Source organism: Oncorhynchus mykiss, chromosome 9 (assembly GCF_057628025.1).
Source record: "Oncorhynchus mykiss isolate SJ-2025 chromosome 9, ASM5762802v1, whole genome shotgun sequence".
Classification (NCBI taxonomy): Eukaryota; Metazoa; Chordata; class Actinopteri; order Salmoniformes; family Salmonidae; genus Oncorhynchus; species Oncorhynchus mykiss.
This window is the reverse complement of record NC_143030.1, coordinates 71,619,619-71,642,631: the sequence shown is the minus strand read 5'-3', so window position 1 is coordinate 71,642,631 and position 23,013 is coordinate 71,619,619. Positions and strand designations below refer to the sequence as shown.

At 44.0% G+C, this 23,013-nt stretch overlaps 1 protein-coding gene across 3 annotated transcripts in view; it reads left to right on the top strand.

Annotated features, from left to right (window-relative positions):
- Positions 1-9,247: 9,247 nt before the first annotated feature.
- LOC118966098 (complement C1q-like protein 4) overlaps positions 9,248-23,013 on the top strand; it is a 31,964-nt gene continuing 18,198 nt past the window's right edge. Inside the window, exons 1-2 of one of the 3 annotated variants that reach the window (XM_090185232.1) lie at positions 9,252-9,915; positions 10,369-11,110. In XM_090185232.1, coding sequence (XP_090041358.1) covers positions 10,550-11,110 — 561 coding nt within the window. In that variant the 5' untranslated portion in view covers positions 9,252-9,915; positions 10,369-10,549. Of the gene's footprint in view, positions 11,111-23,013 lie in introns of all 3 variants that reach the window. The other 2 variants (XM_090185233.1, XM_090185231.1) reach the window with 2 other exon arrangements.

Genomic DNA, 23,013 nt, shown 5'->3' with positions numbered 1-23,013 from the left:
TACATGATGGCCTTATCTTCGACATATGAAGACCTCTGAATCCGAGTTCACCCGCATTCACATTAGGAACCCACAGTTGGAACTCATGGCTTGTGGAATCCAATTAAAATAGCATTCACACTTTATGCCCCGGCTTGATAAATACAATAGGGAGGAACAGTTTCAAATATCCACCTGAGGTTCTAGCTTAAGGCAGAGTTAATAGAGATGGTGGCATAACAGAATAGGTTGTTTACTGTAAATGATAGAGATAGTGAGGAAAAACAACACACAATACACATTAACTTTCAGCAATGTAACAATCAAAACACACATCTCCTTCCTTTTCCTTCTGAGACCAAACCCTCACTATAGGGTGTCAACCCACTTTGCCCAGAGCGGGGTGGACAATTTCACTTCCTGATGTTAATAAATACATTTTACCAAGATAAATATGATTTTTCATGTTCTGAATCGTTCAGTGGGGTCTTTCTCAAAAGTATGTGGACACCTGTTTGTCGAACATCTCATTCCAAAATCATCAGCATTAATATGTATTTTGTCCCCCTTTGCTGCTAGAACAGCCTCCACTCTTCTGGGAAGGCATTCCACTAGATGTTGGAACATTGCTGCTAGAACAGCCTCCACTCTTCTGGGAAGGCTTTCCACTAGATGTTGGAACATTGCTTTCCATTAAACCACAAGAGCATTAGTGAGGTCGGGCTCGCAGTCGGCGTTGAGGTCAAGTCTCTGTGCAGGCCAGTCAAGTTCTTCCACACCGATCTCGACAAACCCTTTCTGTATGGAACTCGCTTTGTGCACAGGAAAGGTCCTTCCCCAAACTATTGAAACAATGTTGGAAGCATAGAATCTTCTGCAATGTCATTGTATGCTGTAAAGTTAAGATTTCCTTTAAAAACAGCCCCAAACCATTATTCCTCCTCCAACAAACTTTACAGTTGGCTCAATGCATTCAGGTGAAAGGTAGCTTTCACCTGGCATCTGCCAAACCCAGATTAGTCTGTCGGACTGCCAGATGGTGAGGTGTGATTCATCACTCCAGAGAACGAGTTTTGCTCCAGAGTCCAATGGTGGCAAGCTTTACACCACTCCAGCAAATGTTTGGCATTGCGCATGGTGATCTTAGGCCTGTGTGCGGCTGCTCAGCCATGGAAACCCATTTCATGAAACTCTCGACTAACAGTTATTGTGCTGACGTTGTTTATAGAGTCAGTTTGGAACTTGGTAGTGAGTGTTGCAACCGAGGACAGATGATTTTTATGCTCTATGCACTTCACCACTCGACTGTCCCATTCTGTGAGCCGTTGTTACTCCTAGACGTTTCCACTTCACAATAAAAGCCCTTACAGTTGACCGAGGCAGCTCTAGCGGGGCAGAAATTTGACAAACAGACTTTTTGGTAAGCTGGCATCTTATGACGGTGCCACGTTGAAAGTCACTGAGCTCTTCAGTAAGGCCATTCTTCTGCCAATGTTTGTCTATGGAGATTGCATGGCTGTGGCTGAATTAGCCAAATCCACTAATTTGAAGGGGTGCTTCTCGCAGAGACTTTTGAGAAGTTTAGATGTTGTGGTGGTCTTCTGCGAAATTGTTTCCGTTGGTCGCAAAAATCTCAATTAACATGAATCGACCTGAAATAAATGTAAAAGGCTTTGACATTAAAAAGCTTGTGGTATTCTCAGTGCTCTGTTGACATTTTACAGAGATATGCTTGTTTTTATGAGAAATCTTAGAAAAATAACAGGAATTCCGCATTAATATGAAAAGCGTATACTAAAATATGAAATACAACATGTCATGTCTCAAAATTGATATCTATCTTACCTCTATATTGTTTTATCGGATTTGAGTAGATGGGGAGTTCAAAAGTGAGCCTGTTAGTTTGCCTTAAAGGAAATCAAAGGATTAGTAACTTAGTTTTAGTCAAGATCAGGTTACCTATAAGTACAAAAGTAGTTATGTTTTCGGGTTATTACATATTTATTTACTTATTTCTGGCTATCTTCTAAAGTACCCATAATGCACTATTTATCAACATCATATGGAGGATCTAGTCTGTGCTACCGAGTTCGTATGTTAGCTCAAGTGTGATGTAAACAAGGAGAATATGGGGCACGTGCGTCCGTGCAGCATGCTTTTCACAGACTTTGTGGTTATGTTATTTAGTGGGAACCCATTAGCACAGCAGGCTCTGGTGCCTTTTTGCCGTGGGCTCAAAACTAAAGAGAAAATCACACCTGCTTGCCTAGTACCTCGTCTGTTGTCCTTTTTGTTTTGTCAACTTTTCAGCATGTTTTCTGTGAAGTAGGCTATTGGAGTTTTGTAACTTTTTCCACCTTGGCTTAGTGCTAGCGAGCTAGCTGATGGACATCTGGGATCTATCTATTTCCGATTTCCCTGACTCTCTCTGCCTTGCAAGGGCCCCAGACATCAATCAGTAAATCTGCTCTCTCTACTTTTAATCTGCGGTTATGTTTTAGTTGTGTTGTGTTAGTTGTGTTCTAGCTGGTCTCCAGTAGTTGGGCTCTAGCTTGCAGACCATAACTATGGTGGTTGGCTAGGCTGGCTAGGCTAATAGCTAGTTGGCTCAAATAGATAACGTTAGCTGACTGGCTAGCTTTTTGGCAAAGATAATTGCATATAGCTAACTTTCTTTGATAACTAGTTAGATGGTGTTGTGTATGTCTAAAACTTTGGCTTACTTTAATGTAGCTGTAAGCTAGGTGTTGATAGAGTGTAACATTAGCATTAGAGCTAACGTTAGCAGACTAGTAGGGCTAACGTTAGCATGCTAGTTGGCAAACAACCTTGAAGTTGATTTGTAACAATACATTCATAAAGTATTTGCTTCTAAGTTGTCTGAAAATTAAATGTAAACCAGTAGTAATCCGTGCAAAATTCTCCATTTTAGTTCTCCATTTTACATCACACCCCGGAAAAACATTTTCCGACTTTGGCATTCTTTGGAATTCTGATCGGTTTTATGTAATAACTTGAAAAATTCAGAAGTGAGGTATAACTTTGCGTACTTTGGTGCAAAAAGTGCTAATCAGTCCCTTGTGAAGATGCTGGATGAAACGGGTACAAAAGTATCTATATCCACAGTAAAACGAGTCCTATATCAACATAACCTGAAAGGCTGCTCAGCAAGGAAGAAACCACTGCTCCAAAACCGCCATAAAAAAGCCAGACTGCACATGAGGACAAAGATTGTATGTTTTTGGAGAAATGTCCTCTAGTCTGATGAAACAAAAATATAACTGTTTGGCCATTATGACCATCGTTATGTTTGGAGGAAAAAGGGGGAGGCTTGCAAGCCGAAGAACACCATCCCAACCGTGAAGCACGGGGGTGGCAGCATCATGTTGTGGGGGTGCTTTGCTGCAGAGGGACAGGTGCACTTCACAAAATAGATGGCTTCATGAGGTAGGAAAATTCTGTGGAAATATTGAAGCAACATCTCAAGACATCAGTCAGGCAGGAAGTTAAAGCTTGGTCGCAAATGGGTCTTCCAAATGGACAATGACGATAAGCATACTTCCAAAGTTGTGGCAAAATGGCTTAAGAACAACAAAGTCAAGGTATTGGAGTGGCCATCACAAAACCCTGACCTCAACCCTATAGAAAATATGTGGGCAGAACTGAAAAAGCGTGTGCAAGGAGGCCTACAAACCAAATTCAATTACACCAGCTCTGTCAGGAGGAATGGGCCAAAATTCACCCAACTTATTGTGGGAAGCTTGTGGAAGGCTACCCGAAACGTTTGGCCCAAGTTAAACAATTTAAAGGCAATGCTACCAAATACTAATTGAGTGCATGTAAACTTCTGATCCACTGGGAATGTGATGAAAGAAATAAAAGCTGAAATAAATAATTCTCTCTACTATTATTCTGACATTTCACATTCTTAAAATAAAGTGGTGATCCTAACTGACCTAAGACAGGGAATTTTTACTTGGATTAAATGTCAGGAATGGTTGAAAACTGAGTTGAAATATATTTGGCTGAGGTGTATGTAAACTTCCGACTTCAACTGTACATCAAACATGAGCAGAAATCTGATCAACTGATGGGAATATTTGCTCAACAATTACGCAAAATACAAAGCGTTCAGAAATATAAGTATTGATTATACTTCTTTGTAAAGACAACGTGGGTGTAAAGCAAATCTATGATTTCAACTAAGGCACAATATACTGAACATACCAGCCAACTTAAAGCCTGGCCGGCAGGTATAATTCCGTATGATGCTATTATAATGAATTGTAAGACTTGTCGTGAGCATCTTAAAAATGATTTTACCTGCAGGCTTTAGCAAGTAAAGTGTTAACTCAAGGTTCTTTCCAACCTTTTTAAGAAACAAAATGTGCCTCGATATGACCACCAATAACAAATGTCACATTCAGGGAGAGTGTCAGCTACTATTGCTTAAGCAATAGGAATAGGAAATGAAAGGTTGTGTTTTGTTTAATCAGAAAATGAAGTGGACTTAAAGAGAGAATTGCAGAGAGAGAGTAGAACTTCTCTCAGTATGTCTGACCATGTCTCCGAGCTTGGAGTGGAGGAAGAGGGGGGAAGCAAGAGATATCTGGACAAACCAGGAGGGAGAGAGGGAAGAAAGAAGAGAGAGAGACCGAAACGGAGAGAGAGAGAGAGCAATGTGTATCTTTTATTATTAATAGGGAGAATGAGAGTTGCTGTGCAACTCAATCTGTACACTGTCACTCTGGATCAGGCCTCCTAATCAGAGCCTAATGGAACTGCACAGCACCACCATGTTGTATACACACACACACTGTGCACTCAAGTGTATACCTTCACACAAATGGAGATGGGCTGCATTTAAAAATAAACGCCCTCAATTCCCTTTTCCTGTCTTACGAATTTGTTCTCTCTTTCTTTCTTTTGTCACTAACCATTTGTCAAATAGATGCCCCTCGTTCACTGTTTATCTCTCATCCCCGCTCCCACAATCGTTATATTGAGTAATAACTCTCTCCTGTCTGTCGTTTGGTGTACAGTATGTGTGGTGTGTGTGTGCGTTGTTCTGGCCTGCCCCTAAACAACCCTGTTGAAGGCTGGGTATCTTCGAAATCCTAAGGACCTCTACATTGATTTACATTGATTTACACACGGATATATATCCCCCCTGACAGTGGATAGGGATTTGATAGTAGGATCTGTTGTAGTGTGAGTCTAGCTGTGGGTAGCTGAGGAGTGGGACCACTGGGAGTAGCAATGGTGGCCATCAGACATCATCAGACTGTGAACCTGCCTCCAGGGGATTCAACAACCATCCTACCAATGTTATCCCTCCATCCTTCAGCATCTCTCCAACACTATCCGTACATCCCTCTGGCTGGAGCTCACAGTGAAATCATATCTTACGTCTTTATATATCAATGTTCTCACTAAAATCTACTTCATACTGTATCATCAAAGTCTATGTTTATTTGTCTAATGGAAGAACACGCAGGTCCTGATTCTTTGAGGTTCTGAAATCACCTTCAATTAAATCTTAAATGAGCCTTGAATTCTGACAATGGCTGAACACAAAGCTCAATGCGATAACGTATACAACAAAGCACGCACAGACAAATGCAATAAATATTCCATGAGTTACATGACCATAAATAAGTACCTGTTCTTTCTCTTTACACAGAGAGGAGAAAAACGACTGAGTCTGAATTAACGGCAAGAGAAAGAGAGAGAGACAGAGAGAGATTTATCCTTGTTGCACCGCGATATATGAGGCACCTTAAACAAACATTTAAAAATAAGTCTCCCGGCCCTAGCTACAGTAAATTGAATGTTCTGCTCACACCTCTGATATCTGAAGAGGCATTGGGAGCATGGACGGACGCTGCTCAATAACACAAATAAAAAGAACCCTTTGCCCAATAGGAATAACAAACATCAGCTAACAAGGACAGGAAAGAATAGAGTGAGAGAGAGAGAGAGGAGGAGGGAGGGAGAGAAAGAGAGAGAAAAATAATCAAAAGAGAGGGAGATAGGTGGAATGAGGGAGTGAGAGAGAGAGAGAGACAGATAGCTCAGAGACATGCACATATTTTAATATTAATCAGCTCAGTAATATTTTAACAGCCACTAAAAATCAAATTCTGACTATATTTCCTCTGACTGCGGGCCCTGATGATCTGTCGTCCGGTCGACGGTGAGGCTGCTTCTAGAGCTCTGATGAGTGTTCTGTTATGTTCTAGTGTTCTAATAGTTTTAATGATACTGACAGACTGACCAAGCCACAAAGTGAGACTGACACACCATTTAAGACAACACATGGACAGGATTGCACTTGTAAAGTCCTGAAAGAGAACCCCATGAGGCTCTAGTAGCCTACTCCAGCTCAGCCCCAAACAAAACCTTTTCCTTCTCTTCACGTTCCCCATTAACCTAGTCTCACGTTGTCATACTTCATAGACTTTGATATATTCACTAGGCTAAATGCGCAAAAGCTCAACCCTCGTTAGGCATCATCTGAGTTTTTTTCTCTCTTTCTCTGATGGACTATCTCCCTCGCTCCCTTGACAGTGGTCATATCTAAGGAGCGAGGGAGAAAGAGAGAGAAAGGGAGAGGTAGGAGAGGTAATTGATGACAAAGTCATCATCAATATGTATTCCCCTAAAGCCTCCCACCAGCTCTCACCTCAGCCATTAAACTTTAAACATGCAGATGTGTGATTAAGCCTGTCATGGAGAGAGATGACTCAACTCTCAGAGGATACAGAGCTAAAACCTGCATTTTAAACACCTTATTAGAATCATTGACGGCCATTATATATACTAAAACCTCAAAGATAATGCATACAAGTAAAACAAATATATAATAATATGCTCCTACCGTTTTGACCACAACAGTAAATGAATTGGGCAATTAAGATGCATTTACTGTAAATTACTATCATTTCAATTATTTTAAGTTATTTATTTTACTATCTATTATTATATTACTATAATAATACATGTCTATAAAAAGGAGGGAGCACAGAAACAGTGAACTTTGTGTGTGTGTGTGTGTGTGTGTGTGTAAGAGAAAAATAACGGTTCTCAGGGTGGCTCAGGTATCTCTTCCTAATGAGGCCCGATAGCGAGGGAAAGCGACTCAAACAGACAGACGATAATCTACGCGTGTCTGTGTGTGTGTGTCACGCAGACAATAGTCTAGGGAACATTTTGTGTCATCTCTCCATTCCTAACCCATACGTACTACAACAATTGTTCTTAGTCACCCTCGCCTTATTTCTCCCTCCTTACAACTCTTTAGATGGGTTGCCTGGCAACGTCACGAAAATAATGTGTGCACATCGATGTGGCCGGAAGATGTGCGTTGTTATGATTCTGAACGGTCAGATAGATAGTAACAATGACAAGAAGCTGCCTTGTGGGGCATCGTAGGTGACTCGTTTCAACTCGTTTGTATCTTGTCATTGATACCATGTCTTGTTTTGAGGTGTTTGACTGATGTCACGTCTATGCTAATATGGGTCAAATTCGCAAGCTTGCTAACCAACAACTGTAACAATGTATTTGAGAGACAACAAGTGCTCAATGTGCAAATGTTCTACTGGGCACAGATGTCAATTCAACGTCTATTCCACGTTGGTTCAACGTCATTTCATTGAACTGATGTAGATTCAACCAGTGTGTGCCCAGTGGGGTATTTACGTTTTCAATAAACATTTTGCAACACAATATAGTTTGCATGTTGTCAACAGTCTAAGTTAACCCTGTCTGTTTTGACCCATTAGTGTATTTTGTCGATTTTTATTTAACAACCAATTGACTAAAGTTGGTTAAATTATTAGAATTTCATTTAGTATTTTTTTTTACATGTGTGCTCAATGCAGTTTCTCTAAAGATGAGTCAGAACTATTGAAAATAGGTGAAAATATAACCATTGCCATTCATACCATCTCTTTTGTGTACTTTTGAAAATATATTATTATTTTTACTTTCCCCCTGAACCCAATTAGACTCAGACCTATATTTTGTAACAAAATGACTGCTATCAAAAACCTAAGGAGAGGGGGAGGAGAGATCTTACAGGTGTTGTAGCCTACATGCAGAGGAAGTGGTAAATTTTTGAAGATGGAAAAAATCAGTTCCTTAAAGTAATTTGGTTTTTACAAACCCGAAGCTGCTCAACAGATACTTGGACTACAACAAGCTAACAAGGGCAAAACAAACTAAATGTTAGGCTACATTTCTAGCAAGTTCGGGTTGGTTATTTCCCTAATTTCTTGAAATCCATGTTGGACTTCATAGTTCCTTAGCTGGACTGACCTCAGTCGAAACAGGTCATCACTATCTTCTATAGCCACAAAGTCATAAACCCCGCCCTTTTCTACAATTGATCTTCTTAAAATATGATTTTAAACCTAACCCTAAACTTCACTGCTAAACGTATGCCTAACTATAACCTTAAATAAAGACCAAGTTTGACTTTGTGGCTGTGGAATCTGACTTTGTGGCTGTGGAATCTGACTTTGTGACTATAGAAGCTAGTGGAAACCGTTGAAAGGGGATATTACCGTACAGGTGGTGGTGAGAAAAAGTGATTACTTATTCTGTCTCCTCGCTTCCCGGGCATCTCCTGCTTAAAAAGTGCGCGCGTCTCTCGGCTATTCATTTGGCACGCGAAGTTCCTCGTAGTGTCTGTTGGAGGATTCGTACCTGGATATACTCGAGTCTAAGACGACTGATGGAGAAATCTACTTGACTTTAGTTTCACTATAATAGGAAGACAGAGTGAGTAAAATGACTGTGCAATGCATGCTTTTCGTTTTTGTGATTTCCCAGATTTATTTTGGAGAGAGAAATGTTTTAACAATGATGATAAAACGAATAGAAATACTGTAGGCTACCTATAAGCTAATAATAATTAGATACATAAGTATTTAATAAATACTATTACTTGACAAATGGAAATTAATTAAATTCCAATAGAAAATTGCACTTAATTAAATATTCAGGGATTCCTAGGGATGAATATAAAACCACATTTGTCAGATTATTGGATTTTGACCCAGTAAGACCTGATAAACATTTTATATAATTGCATTTTTCTTATCAAATCTGAAAAGAGGACATAAAAAAATAAACCGTGTCCTCCTTGTAGAAATTACCAGTTGTTTTAAATTAGAGTTGTCAGTTTCAAGCCTCAATGAGCATTTGATCTGTAACTAAGTAGAGCATGATTAGGCATTGTGGTGCTCATGTGAATTTCCTTTCTTTTTTGGCTTCAGACCAATCCCTGCTTCTCACTTAAAACAGTTTAGTTTTTAATTATATTCATGGGACAGGATAATAAAAAAAGCGCAATCAAGAGATCCAGTAAATGATGTATTTGTTTAATTCTTCATCTTTCCACAGACTTTGTGAGTCCATGAAGAGAGGAATACACCTTAGACCACAAAATAAAGATTTGATTGGTTTCTCGCCCCAGCACCCTCCATCTAGCTCTGGACACCCTGTAATACTGCTACCACCCTAGAAACACACAGGACTAAAATGATTCTGACAGGAAGGCAACTCTGAACATATCGAATTTCTTTTCCCTTCTCTTCCTTCTCTTATTTGTTCTCTCAGTCATGCTGTATTCAGCAGAGAGACACCTCTGTTACCTGAGTTTCTGTCATTCATAAGGGGAGCCCTTAGAAAAGCACAAGTGGTTTGTTGAAGAGACTGACAAAAAAATGATACCGTCTACTGTACATAATTAGCTGAATTGGCAGTTGAAGTCGAATCAGCGATCTCTTGGTAAATTCTGATAACATAAGTTCACTATTGTACGTTCTCTTGGCCTGGGTTTGGATGATGTTTGATGCGCAGAAAATAGGAGGAATTTGATCAAAGCGAAGACAAGAAGAACTCTGGAAGACAAGAGCAGGACAAAAGGTGAAAGAGGCTAAATGAAATGAACTATGTCAACTACAACATAGAGTTGTCTGAACACTGACTGCAGGTTTTAAACTACGACATAGAGTTGTCTGAACACTGACTGCAGGTTTTAAACTACAACATAGAGTTGTCTGAAGACTAACTGCAGGTTTTAAACTACAACATAGAGTTGTCTGAACACTGACTGCAGGTTTTAAACTACGACATAGAGTTGTCTGAACACTGACTGCAGGTTTTAAACTACAACATAGAGTTGTCTGAACACTGACTGCAGGTTTTAAAGAGTGAAATCCTGCTCCCTCCCCATCCCTTTCCCTTCATCATCCCCCTCTCTCCTGTTGTTCCTCTCTTCCCTTCTCTCCGTCTGCCATCTTCCTTTTCTCTCCCACATTCTACTCATGTTGTCTCAACGGACCCTTCTCTCTTGGCTGCTGACACCTGTTGACCTAGTCTGAAAGCACCACAGACATACAGCAACCAAACCTCTCCACACCTTCTTTCCAGTCTTTCCTATTCTGTCTATCTATAGTCCACCCTGGCACCCGGCACTATTCCATCTAAGGGGGAGGAGGACTTTCTGACCCTGGCCGCTTCTCGGTTCAGCCGTCGGAAGCGTGCCATCGGAGCCGCCATGGGCGTGGCCATGGTTCTACTCCTCCTGATAGCCATCCCCCTATTGGTTCACACCATGAAAGGGGGAGGAGCTAGCCAAGGAAGTGGCGGTGAGGGGACCCATTATGAGATGCTGGGGAGCTGCAGAATGGTCTGTGACACATATAGTACTGCCCAACCAGGCCAGGAGCTGACAGCCATGTCCCCTCAACCGGAATACCCCGGGCGGAAGAAAACGGGGTTCCGCGGGGTCCCTGGGATCCCTGGTCCTCCAGGCGCCCGAGGACCCCCTGGGGAATCAGGCAAGCCAGGGCCACAGGGGCCTCCCGGCCCTGGACCTAACGGTTACTTCCCCTCCTACAGCCCCAAAATCGCCTTTTATGCAGGGCTAAGGAAACAGCACGAGGGCAGCGAGGTGTTGAAGTTTGATGATGTGGTAACCAATGTAGGGAACTACTATGAGCCAAGTACTGGGAAGTTCACCTGTCCTCTACCTGGTATCTACTTCTTCACCTACCATGTTCTGATGAGGGGCGGAGATGGGACCAGCATGTGGGCTGACCTGAAGAAGAACGGACAGGTAGGAGAGAGAGTGTGTGTATGTATATGTGTATGTGTTTGTGCGTGTGTGTGTCTGTGTGTATGCGTTTGTTCAAACAACACTTTCATTGACCATCACCTCTGAGCAGTGGTGTAGTGGAGGGTACACACAGCCAGAGTTGAGTAAGTTACTTTCTAAATGCAATCCGTTACAGTTACTAGTTAGTTACCTGTCCAAAATGTAACGTAATGTTTGGATACCCAAACTCAATAATGTAATCTGATTACTTTCCCCCTTAAGAGGCATTAGAAGAAGACAAAAAGGATCCATCAAATACATTTGGTGTGTTATCATAGTGGTCTCTGTCTTGTGACTCGCTCAGGTGGAACAAACTTAAACTTTTTTTAATTGAGAAAGCAGAGAGGTGTCATAATATATATTTTTTCTACATTTTTAAGTAGTAAGTAATCATCTAGTTTTTCAAAATAATTTGTAATCTGATTACAAGATTTTGCTGGTAAAGTAACTGATTACAGTTAACGTAAAAAAAAAAATAATCTGATTACATTTAACTGATTACATGTAATCAATTACTCCCCAACCCTGTACGCAGGTATACGCCATGTACCGGCTTATTTTTCAATGGGCATTGCATATACTCCCCACAATGCATATCAAAGTTATGTAGTGGAGGTATACGCCGTATTAACTAATGATGCTAATCAACTATTGTTTCTTCACATTTTCTGTGCAGCAATATGCACATAAATGTTCCAAAATACAATTTGCGGGAAAACACTGTTCTACTGCACATACAAGCGGCTTCATGTACAGAGATGGAAATATCCGTTAGAGATGTTGGTGATTCTGCTGGTGATTCTCTGATCCACCTCTACGCAGACAACACCATTCTGTATACTGGCCCTTCTTTGGACACTGTGTTAACTAACCTCCAGATGAGCTTCAATGCCATACAACTCTCCTTCCGTGGCCTCCAACTGCTCTTAAATGCAAGTAAAACTGTTACGGTGAGTGAATGAGGACCCAAAAGCGAACTAACTTAAACAGAGCTTCTTTAATAACCAAACATAGGTAGGCTCAGATAGACCGGCAGATTCCGACAGGACAGGACAAGGTTACAGCAAACATGACGATAGTCTGGTTCAGGCATGAAACACAACAAACAAGAATCCGACAAGGACAGGAACAAAAACAGAGAGAGATATAGGGACCTAATCAGAGGGAAAAAGGGAACAGGTGGGAAACGGGGTGAATGGGTAGTTAGGAGGAGACAAGGCACAGCTGGGGGAAAGAGGGGGAGAAAAGGTAACCTAACAACGACCAGCAGAGGGAGACAGGGTGAAGGGAAAGGACAGAAACACACAACATGACAATACATGACAGTACCCCCCCACTCACCGAGCGCCTCCTGGCGCACTCGAGGAGGAAACCTGGCGGCAACGGAGGAAATCCTCGATCAGCGCACGGTCCAGCACGTCCCGAGAGGGAACCCAACTCCTCTCCTCAGGACCGTACCCCTCCCAATCAACGAGGTACTGGTGACCACGGCCCCGAGGACGCATGTCCAAAATCCTGCGGACCCTGTAGATGGGTGCGCCCTCGACAAGGATGGGGGGGGGGGGGGAAGACGAGCGGGGGCGCGAAGAACGGGCTTAATACAGGAGACATGGAAGACCGGGTGGACGCGACGAAGGTATCGCGGAAGAAGAAGTCGAACTGCGACAGGATTAATGACCCGAGAAATACGGAACGGACCAATGAACCGCGGGGTCAACTTGCGAGAAGCCGTCTTAAGGGGAAGGTTCTGAGTGGAGAGCCAAACTCTCTGACCGCGACAATATCTAGGACTCTTAGTTCTACGCTTATTAGCAGCCCTCACAGTCTGCGTCCTATAACGGCAAAGTGCAGACCTGACCCTCTTCCAGGTGCGCTCGCAACGTTGGACAAAAGCCTGAGCGGAGGGGACGCTGGACTCGGCGAACTGAGATGAGAACAGCGGAGGCTGGTACCCGAGGCTACTCTGAAAAGGAGATAGCCCGGTCGCAGACGAAGGAAGCGAGTTGTGGGCGTATTCTGCCCAGGGGAGCTGTTCTGACCAAGACGCAGGGTTGCGAAAAGAAAGACTGCGTAAGATGCGACCAATAGTCTGATTGGCCCGTTCTGCTTGACCGTTAGACTGGGGGTGAAAGCCGGAAGAGAGACTGACGGAAGCCCCAATCAAACGGCAAAACTCCCTCCAAAATTGAGACGTGAATTGCGGACCTCTGTCCGAAACGACGTCTGACGGAAGGCCATGAATTCTGAAAACATTCTCGATGAAGATTTGTGCCGTCTCTTTAGCAGAAGGAAGCTTAGCAAGGGGAATGAAATGAGCCGCCTTAGAGAACCTATCGACAACCGTAAGAATAACAGTCTTCCCCGCTGACGAAGGCAGTCCGGTGACAAAATCTAAGGCGATGTGAGACCACGGTCGAGAGGGAATGGGAAGCGGCCTGAGACGGCCGGCAGGAGGGGAGTTACCGGACTTAGTCTGCGCGCAGACCGAACAAGCAGCCACGAAACGACGCGTGTCATGCTCCCGGGTGGGCCACCAAAAACGCTGGCGAATGGAAGCAAGCGTACCCCGAACGCCAGGGTGGCCGGCTAACTTGGCAGAGTGAGCCCACTGAAGAACGGCCAGACGAGTAGGAACGGGAACGAAAAGAAGGTTCCTAGGACAAGCGCGCGGCGACGGAGTGTGAGTGAGCGCTTGCTTTACCTGCCTCTCAATTCCCCAGACAGTCAACCCGACAACACGCCCCTCAGGGAGAATCCCCTCGGGGTCAGTGGAGGCTACTGAAGAACTGAAGAGACGAGATAAAGCATCAGGCTTGGTGTTCTTAGAGCCCGGACGATAAGAAATCACGAACTCGAAACGAGCGAAAAACAGCGCCCAACGCGCCTGACGCGCATTAAGTCGTTTGGCAGAACGGATGTACTCAAGGTTCCTATGGTCAGTCCAAACGACAAAAGGAACGGTCGCCCCCTCCAACCACTGTCGCCATTCGCCTAGGGCTAACCGGATGGCGAGCAGTTCGCGGTTTCCCACATCATAGTTACGTTCCGACGGCGACAGGCGATGAGAAAAATACGCGCATGGGTGGACCTTGTCGTCAGAGAGGGAGCGCTGAGAAAGAATGGCTCCCACGCCCACCTCTGACGCGTCAACCTCGACAACGAACTGTCTAGAGACGTCAGGTGTAACAAGGATAGGAGCGGATGTAAAACGATTCTTGAGGAGATCAAAAGCTCCCTGGGCGGAAACGGACCACTTAAAGCACGTCTTGACAGAAGTAAGGGCTGTGAGAGGGGCTGCCACCTGACCGAAATTACGGATGAAACGACGATAGAAGTTCGCGAAGCCGAGAAAGCGCTGCAGCTCGACGCGTGACTTAGGGGCGGGCCAATCAATGACAGCTTGGACCTTAGCGGGATCCATCTTAATGCCTTCAGCGGAAATAACAGAACCGAGAAATGTGACGGAGGAGGCATGAAAAGTGCACTTCTCAGCCTTCACAAAAAGACAATTCTCTAAAAGGCGCTGGAGGACACGTCGAACGTGCTGAACATGAATCTGGAGTGACGGTGAAAAAATCAGGATATCGTCAAGGTAAACGAAAACAAAGATGTTCAGCATGTCTCTCAGGACATCATTGACTAATGCCTGAAAGACAGCTGGAGCGTTAGCGAGGCCGAAAGGAAGAACCCGGTATTCAAAGTGCCCTAACGGAGTGTTAAACGCCGTCTTCCACTCGTCCCCCTCCCTGATGCGCACGAGATGGTAAGCGTTACGAAGGTCCAACTTAGTGAAAAACCTGGCTCCCTGCAGGATCTCGAAGGCTGAAGACATAAGAGGAAGCGGATAACGATTCTTAACTGTTATGTCATTCAGCCCTCGATAATCTATGCAGGGGCGCAGAGACCCGTCCTTCTTCTTGACAAAAAAAAACCCCGCTCCGGCGGGAGAGGAGGAGGGGACTATGGTACCGGCGTCAAGAGCTACAGACAAATAATCCTCGAGAGCCTTACGTTCGGGAGCCGACAGAGAGTATAGTCTACCCCGGGGGGGAGTGGTTCCCGGAAGGAGATCAATACTACAATCATACGACCGGTGTGGAGGAAGAGAGGTGGCCCTGGACCGACTGAACACCGTGCGCAGATCGTGATATTCCTCCGGCACCCCTGTCAAATCACCAGGCTCCTCCTGTGAAGAAGAGACAGAGGAAACAGGAGGGATAGCAGACATTAAACATTTCACATGACAAGAGACGTTCCAGGAGAGGATAGAATTACTAGACCAATTAATGGAAGGATTATGACAAACTAGCCAGGGATGGCCCAAAACAACAGGTGTAAAAGGTGAACGAAAAATCAAAAAAGAAATGGTTTCGCTATGATTACCAGAAACAGTGAGGGTTAAAGGTAGCGTCTCACGCTGAATCCTGGGGAGAGGACTACCATCCAGGGCGAACAAGGCCGTGGACTCCCTTAACTGTCTGAGAGGAATGTCATGTTCCCGAGCCCAGGTCTCGTCCATAAAACAGCCCTCCGCCCCAGAGTCTATTAAGGCACTGCAGGAAGCTGACGAACCGGTCCAGCGTAGATGGACCGACAAGGTAGTGCAGGATCTTGAAGGAGAGACAGGAGTAGTAGCGCTCACCAGTAGCCCTCCGCTTACTGATGAGCTCTGGCTTTTACTGGACATGAAGTGACAAAATGACCAGCAGAACCGCAATAGAGACAGAGGCGGTTGGTGATTCTCCGTTCCCTCTCCTTAGTCGAGACGCGGATACCTCCCAGCTGCATAGGCTCAGCTCCCGAGCCGGCAGAGGAAGATGGTAGTGATGCGGAGAGGGGGGCAACGGAGAACGCGAGCTCCTTTCCACGAGCTCGGTGACGAAGATCAACCCGTCGCTCAATGCGAATAGCGAGTTCAATCAAGGAATCCACGCTGGAAGGAACCTCCCGGGAGAGAATCTCATCCTTTACCTCTGCGCGGAGACCCTCCAGAAGACGAGCGAGCAAAGCCGGCTCGTTCCAGCCACTGGAGGCAGCAAGAGTGCGAAACTCAATAGAGTAGTCTGTTATGGATCGATTGCCTTGACATAGGGAAGACAGGGCCCTGGAAGCCTCCTCCCCAAAAACAGATCGATCAAAAACCCGTATCATCTCCTCCTTAAAGTCCTGATACTGGTTAGTACACTCAGCCCTTGCCTCCCAGATTGCCGTGCCCCACTCACGAGCCCGTCCAGTAAGGAGAGATATGACGTAGGCGACACGAGCAGTGCTCCTGGCGTAAGTGTTGGGCTGGAGAGAAAACACAATATCACACTGGGTGAGGAACGAGCGGCATTCAGTGGGCTCCCCAGAGTAACACGGCGGGTTATTGATTCTGGGCTCCGGAGATTCGAAAGCCCTGGAAGTGGCCGGTGGATCGAGGCGGAGATGGTGAACCTGTTCTGTGAGGTTGGAGACTTGGGTGGCCAGGGTCTCAACGGCATGTCGAGCAGCAGACAATTCCTGCTCGTGTCTGCCTAGCATCGCTCCCTGGATCTCGACGGCTGAGTGGAGAGGATCCGAAGTCGCTGGGTCCATTCTTGGTCGGATTCTTCTGTTACGGTGAGTGAATGAGGACCCAAAAGCGAACTAACTTAAACAGAGCTTCTTTAATAACCAAACATAGGTAGGCTCAGATAGACCGGCAGATTCCGACAGGACAGGACAAGGTTACAGCAAACATGACGATAGTCTGGTTCAGGCATGAAACACAACAAACAAGAATCCGACAAGGACAGGAACAAAAACAGAGAGAGATATAGGGACCTAATCAGAGGGAAAAAGGGAACAGGTGGGAAACGGGGTGAATGGGTAGTTAGGAGGAGACAAGGCACAGCTGGGGGAAAGAGGGGGAGAAAAGGTAACCTAACAACGACCAGCAGAGGGAGACAGGGTGAAGGGAAAGGACAGAAACACACAACATGACAATACATGACAAAAACTAAATGCATGCTCTTCAACTGATTGCTGCCCGCACCCACCCGCCCGACTAGCATCACTACTCTGGACAGTTCTGACTTAGAATATGTGGACAACTACAAATACCTAGGTGTCTGGTTAGACTGTAAACTCTCCTTCCAGACTCACATCAAACATCTCCAATCCAAAATGAAATCTAGAATCGGCTTCCTATTTGGCAACAAAGCCTCCTTCACTCATGCTGCCAAACATACCGTCGTAAAACTGACTACCCCCCTTGACCCCTTGACCCCCCCCTCCTTGACTAAGGCGATGTCATTTACAAAATAGCCTCCAACACTCTACTCGGCAAATTGGATGCAGTCTATCACAGTGCCATCTGTTTTGTCAGCAAAGCACCAAATACTACCCACCACTGCAACCTGTATGCTCACGTTGGCTGGCCCTCGCTTCATATTCGTCACCAAACCCACTGGCTCCAGGTCATCTATAAGTCTTTGCTTGCTATGTAAAGCCCCGCCTTATCTCAGCTCACTGGTCATCATAGCAGCACCCACCCGTCTTGGCCAGGTCGCAGTTGTAAATTAGAACTTGTTCTCAACTGGCCTACCTGTTTAAATACAGTGCCTTGCGAAAGTATTCGGCCCCCTTGAACTTTGCGACCTTTTGCCACATTTCAGGCTTCAAACATAAAGATATAAAACTTTATTTTTTTGTGAAGAATCAACAACAAGTGGGACACAATCATGAAGTGGAACGACATTTATTGGATATTTCAAACTTTTTTAATAAATCAAAAACTGAAAAATTTTGATTGAAGCTTTTTTTCCAGAATGGTCCTGTATTTGGCTCCATCCATCTTCCCATCAATTTTAACCATCTTCCCTGTCCCTGCTGAAGAAAAGCAGGCCCAAACCAGTGGGGTGTTTGACAGTGGGGATGGTGTGTTCAGCTGTGTTGCTTTTACGCCAAACATAACGTTTTGCATTGTTGCCAAAAATTTCAATTTTGGCTTCATCTGACCAGAGAACCTTCTTCCACATGTTTGGTGTGTCTCCCAGGTGGCTTGTGGCAAACTTTAAACAACACTTTTTATGGAAATCTTTAAGAAATGGCTTTCTTCTTGCCACTCTTCCATAAAGGCCAGATTTGTGCAATATACGACTGATTGTTGTCCTATGGACAGAGTCTCCCACCTCAGCTGTATATCTCTGCAGTTCATCCAGAGTGATCATGGGCCTCTTGGCTGCATCTCTGATCAGTCTTCTCCTTGTATGAGCTGAAAATTTAGAGGGACGGCCAGGTCTTGGTAGATTTGCAGTGGTCTGATACTCCTTCCATTTCAATATTATCGCTTGCACAGTGCTCCTTGGGATTTTTAAAGCTTGGGAAATCTTTTTGTATCCAAATCCGGCTTTAAACTTCTTCACAACAGTATCTCGGACCTGCCTGGTGTGTTCCTTGTTCTTCATGATGCTCTCTGCGCTTTTAACGGACCTCTGAGACTATCACAGTGCAGGTGCATTTATACGGAGACTTGATTACACACAGGTGGATTGTATTTATCATCATTAGTCATTTAGGTCAACAATAGATCATTCAGAGATCCTCACTGAACTTCTGGAGAGAGTTTGCTGCACTGAAAGTAAAGGGGCTGAATAATTTTGCACGCCCAATTTTTCCGTTTTTGATTTGTTAAAAAAGTTTGAAATATCCAATAAATGTCGTTCCACTTCACGATTGTGTCCCACTTGTTGCTGATTCTTCACAAAAAAATACAGTTTTATATCTTTATGTTTGAAGCCTGAAATGTGGCAAAAGGTCGCAAAGTTCAAGGGGGCCGAATACTTTCGCAAGGCACTGTAAAGGTGAAATAAAAAAATAAAAAATAAAGGGGAGACCTAATGACTATCGTTGCTACAATAATACCTCTGGCTGCTCGACAGTGAAAGAAAAACAATAGAACAGGAGAACGCATGTAAGTCTTTAAAAAAAATTGCCTTCACATTTTAATGGTGGGATTTTGGCTATAGGCTACTTTGAAGCAAGGTAAGACTTGCCTCGTAATATGAAGTAAAGCATCCATGTTTCAAACAATTAAGGATCAGGAAAAATATAGCAATGCTAATGATAGACCTAACCATATTCTGGTAGATGGAAAGGTTTTCCCCAAAACTTTAATTACATGTTAATTAGCTACCAAGTAGTCTATGCTTAACTGGCAGAATTATATCATGATTATTTGCATTAATCCATTAATCTCATGTGCTACATAAACACTACTAACCAAACAAGAGTGCTAGGTGCCTGCACAACATTTCTTAGGTTTTTCCCAGACCTCAAAAGCTAGTGGTTAGGATACGGCACTCTCAACGCCGCGGCCCGTGTTCGATTCCCGGTCAGGAAACTACTTTTTGGGGTGGCAGGTAGCTTAGTGGTTAGAGCGTTGGGCCAGTAACCGAAAGGTTGCTGGATTGAATCGCCAAGCTGACAAGGTAAAAATCTGCCGTTCTACCCCCGAACAAGGCAGTTAACCCACTGTTCCCTGGTTGGCTGTCATTGTAAATAAGATGTTGTTCTTAATTCTTGCCTAGTTAAATTAAGGTTTAACCATATTGTTGTGGACTTCAATTCAAAAATTCAGTTTGGTTGTTTTTCTACAAAAAAAGTGTGACTAATTTATCTGTTTCAATAGTAGGCCTACTGTTAGCCCACTTGCACGGTTCAGCTTGGCTTGACTGTGAAAGACCAATACAGGGTTTATCATTCTAGTTCAACAGTGTATGTCACTGTTTCTCACAAAATGTTTCACACAGGGAGCCTTTCCTTCAGGCCATTTGGAAAAATGTAAAAAACATTTAGAGTATACCCACTTCTCCAGACACCACTACACCACTGCCTCTGATTCTCACTTTCACCTTCGCTATACAACATTTAGAGTATACCCACTTCTCCAGACACCACTACACCACTGCCTCTGATTCTCACTTTCACCTTCGCTATACAACATTTAGAGTATACCCACTTCTCCAAGCACCACTACACCACTGCCTCTGATTCTCACTTTCACCTTCGCTATACAACATTTGTCACTTTTAATTCACATCACATTCCTCTGCATCTGTGGGCAGCAGCAACACGGTAGCAAAATATAGATTGAAGAAAATATTTTCCATCATTAGGGAGAAGTGATGCTTCACACTTTAAAATCACAGCTACTAATATTTGCATTTCCACCAGTCATAGCCAAATGACGAGTGGCAGTATGCTGCCGTCGGTGGTCGCCAAAGGAAAGTCTAATTAGTAGGTATTATACACCAGGTGTATCCCAAATGGCACCTTATTCCCTACATAGTGCACTACTTTTGACCAGAACTCTATGAGCCCTAAAGTAGCGCGCTATAAAGGGAATAGGGTGCCATTTGGGACACAGCTTGTCACCTCAGATAGATACTGTAGATAAATAATGAAAGAGAAACTGACAGGCCACTCATCCATCGGTCCCTCATTCTCTCTTTCCCCTGGTACTAATTAAAGACAGAGGGGCTGATTGGGGGGAAGAGGAAAAGAAGAGGGTTAGGATAAATCACTTTAATTTGAGGACTTTAACACAACTATGTTTTCATCTGAATTCATCAGTCACCACACTGACACGTTACCATTCAGTCCTCTGTGTGTCTTTTTAAGGCGCTGGGATAAAGTGGATGTCAAACTTCAGTTGGACCTTGTGTACAATTGATTAGTAAGGTGATCTAAATCTTATTAATCTTTAAATGTGTCCAAATCCTGTATTTGTGTTTAGCAAACTCAGAAAGAGCTGACACATGATATTTAAGATACCTACCTGGCTTCTGCTTTGTGTCATCCTATATTGTCATTCCAGTCATCTCATCATTCCATTAAATCATTCATAACTCTTACATTAGATCCCCTGAAATAACTCACCCCCCCATATCCCCACTTCCCCCTCTACCTCCCTCTCATTCCTCTACCACCCTCTACTCCCAAATGCTCCACTTCCCTCTACCCCCCTTCTCCTCCACTCATACTCCCCTCTACCTCCTCTCCTTCTTGTCCATTGATTGTTCATTAATTAGAGTTTCACTCAAGTAAATGATTTAACCTCACAGAGAGACCCAGGTCAATCTCACACACATCAGGTGGTCCCGTTTAATTTAACAGTTTCTATAAAGACAGATCTTATATTCTGAAATTGGCTGAAAGGGACTCTTCCCTTTTTGCCCTCATATTCAAAATCTGTCTCCAGCACCATATCATTGTCTATGTTCCAGTCAGAATACATTAATAAGAAAAGGCAAACCCACACACTCAAGTAGCTCCGATACTATAATGTATTCACTAACGTTACGACAGCAAACGTGTCACTCAAAATACCACCTGAGATGATTTTTCCAGTTGACTGCAGCCTCGTCGATTCACCAAGACAGTTGTTTTAGATTTGTATTTTGCTTACTTAGGTATCAGAAACTAGTGGTGTCTGTATAGAAGTGTGGTGTCTGTTAATATCAGATGCTCGATTAGATTCTTGCCGGACAGTCGCGTATGCTTCTTTCTATCTCTTTTAAAATGTAAGTAAAAGATTCAAAGGAATGGGAGTCATATTCAGAACATTTAGTTATTGCTTGCTTTTCTAATGTCTACCGACTATGCCAGCAGGCATGCCAGCTATATCATGACACAAGGTGAGACCCAGAGGCAGACACAGGAGGCAGATGATTGGAGTCTTACAATGTTTATTAATCCAAAGGGGTAGGCAAGAGAATGGTTGTGGACAGGCAAAAGGTCAAAACCAGATCAGAGTCCAGGAGGTACAGAGTGGCAGACAGGCTCGTGGTCAAGGCAGGCAGAATGTTCAGGCAGGCGGGTACAAAGTCCAGAAACAGGCAAGGGTCAAAACCGGGAGGACAAGAAAAAGGAGAATAGCAAAAAGCAGGAGAATGGGAAAAACGTTGGTTGACTTGGAAAAACATACAATATGAACTGGCACAGAGAGACAGGAAACATAAATATAATGGGGAAATCAGTGACATCTGGAGGGGGTGGAGACAATCACAAGGACAGGTGAAACAGATCAGGGCGTGACAAGCTAAGATAGTTAGACAAGCTAACTACTCTGACTAAATTGATAGCCTGAAATGGCTACTTGGTACAGTGGCTAGTTATGAGGTTGGGAGATCTGGATTAGCTATAGCCAACTTCATAAAATATCTAGGTGGCTAGTAGCATTACAGAGAAACAACAACAACAACAAAAATGTAATAAGCAAAATTTAAACAACAAGACAAATCTGAGTGGTCTGGTGGTCTGGTGGTCTGGTGCCCCCTATGGGCATGACACCTCTGCTTCTCCATGTGAACACCCACACCATGCTTCTCCATGTGAACACCCACACCATGCTTCTCCATGTGAACACCCACACCATGCTTCTCCATGTGAACACCAAAACCATGCTTCTCCATGTGAACACCCACACCATGCTTCTCCATGTGAACACCCACACCATGCTTCTCCATGTGAACACCCACACCATGCTTCTCCATGTGAACACCAAAACCATGCTTCTCCATGTGAACACCCACACCATGCTTCTCCATGTGAACACCCACACCATGCTTCTCCATGTGAACACCAAAACCATGCTTCTCCATGTGAACACCCACACCATGCTTCTCCATGTGAACACCAAAACCATGCTTCTCCATGTGAACACCCACACCATGCTTCTCCATGTGAACACCCAAACCATGCTTCTCCATGTGAACACCAAAACCATGCTTCTCCGTGTGAACACCCACACCATGCTTCTCCATGTGAACACCCACACCATGCTTCTCCATGTGAACACCCACACCATGCTTCTCCATGTGAACACCCAAACCATGCTT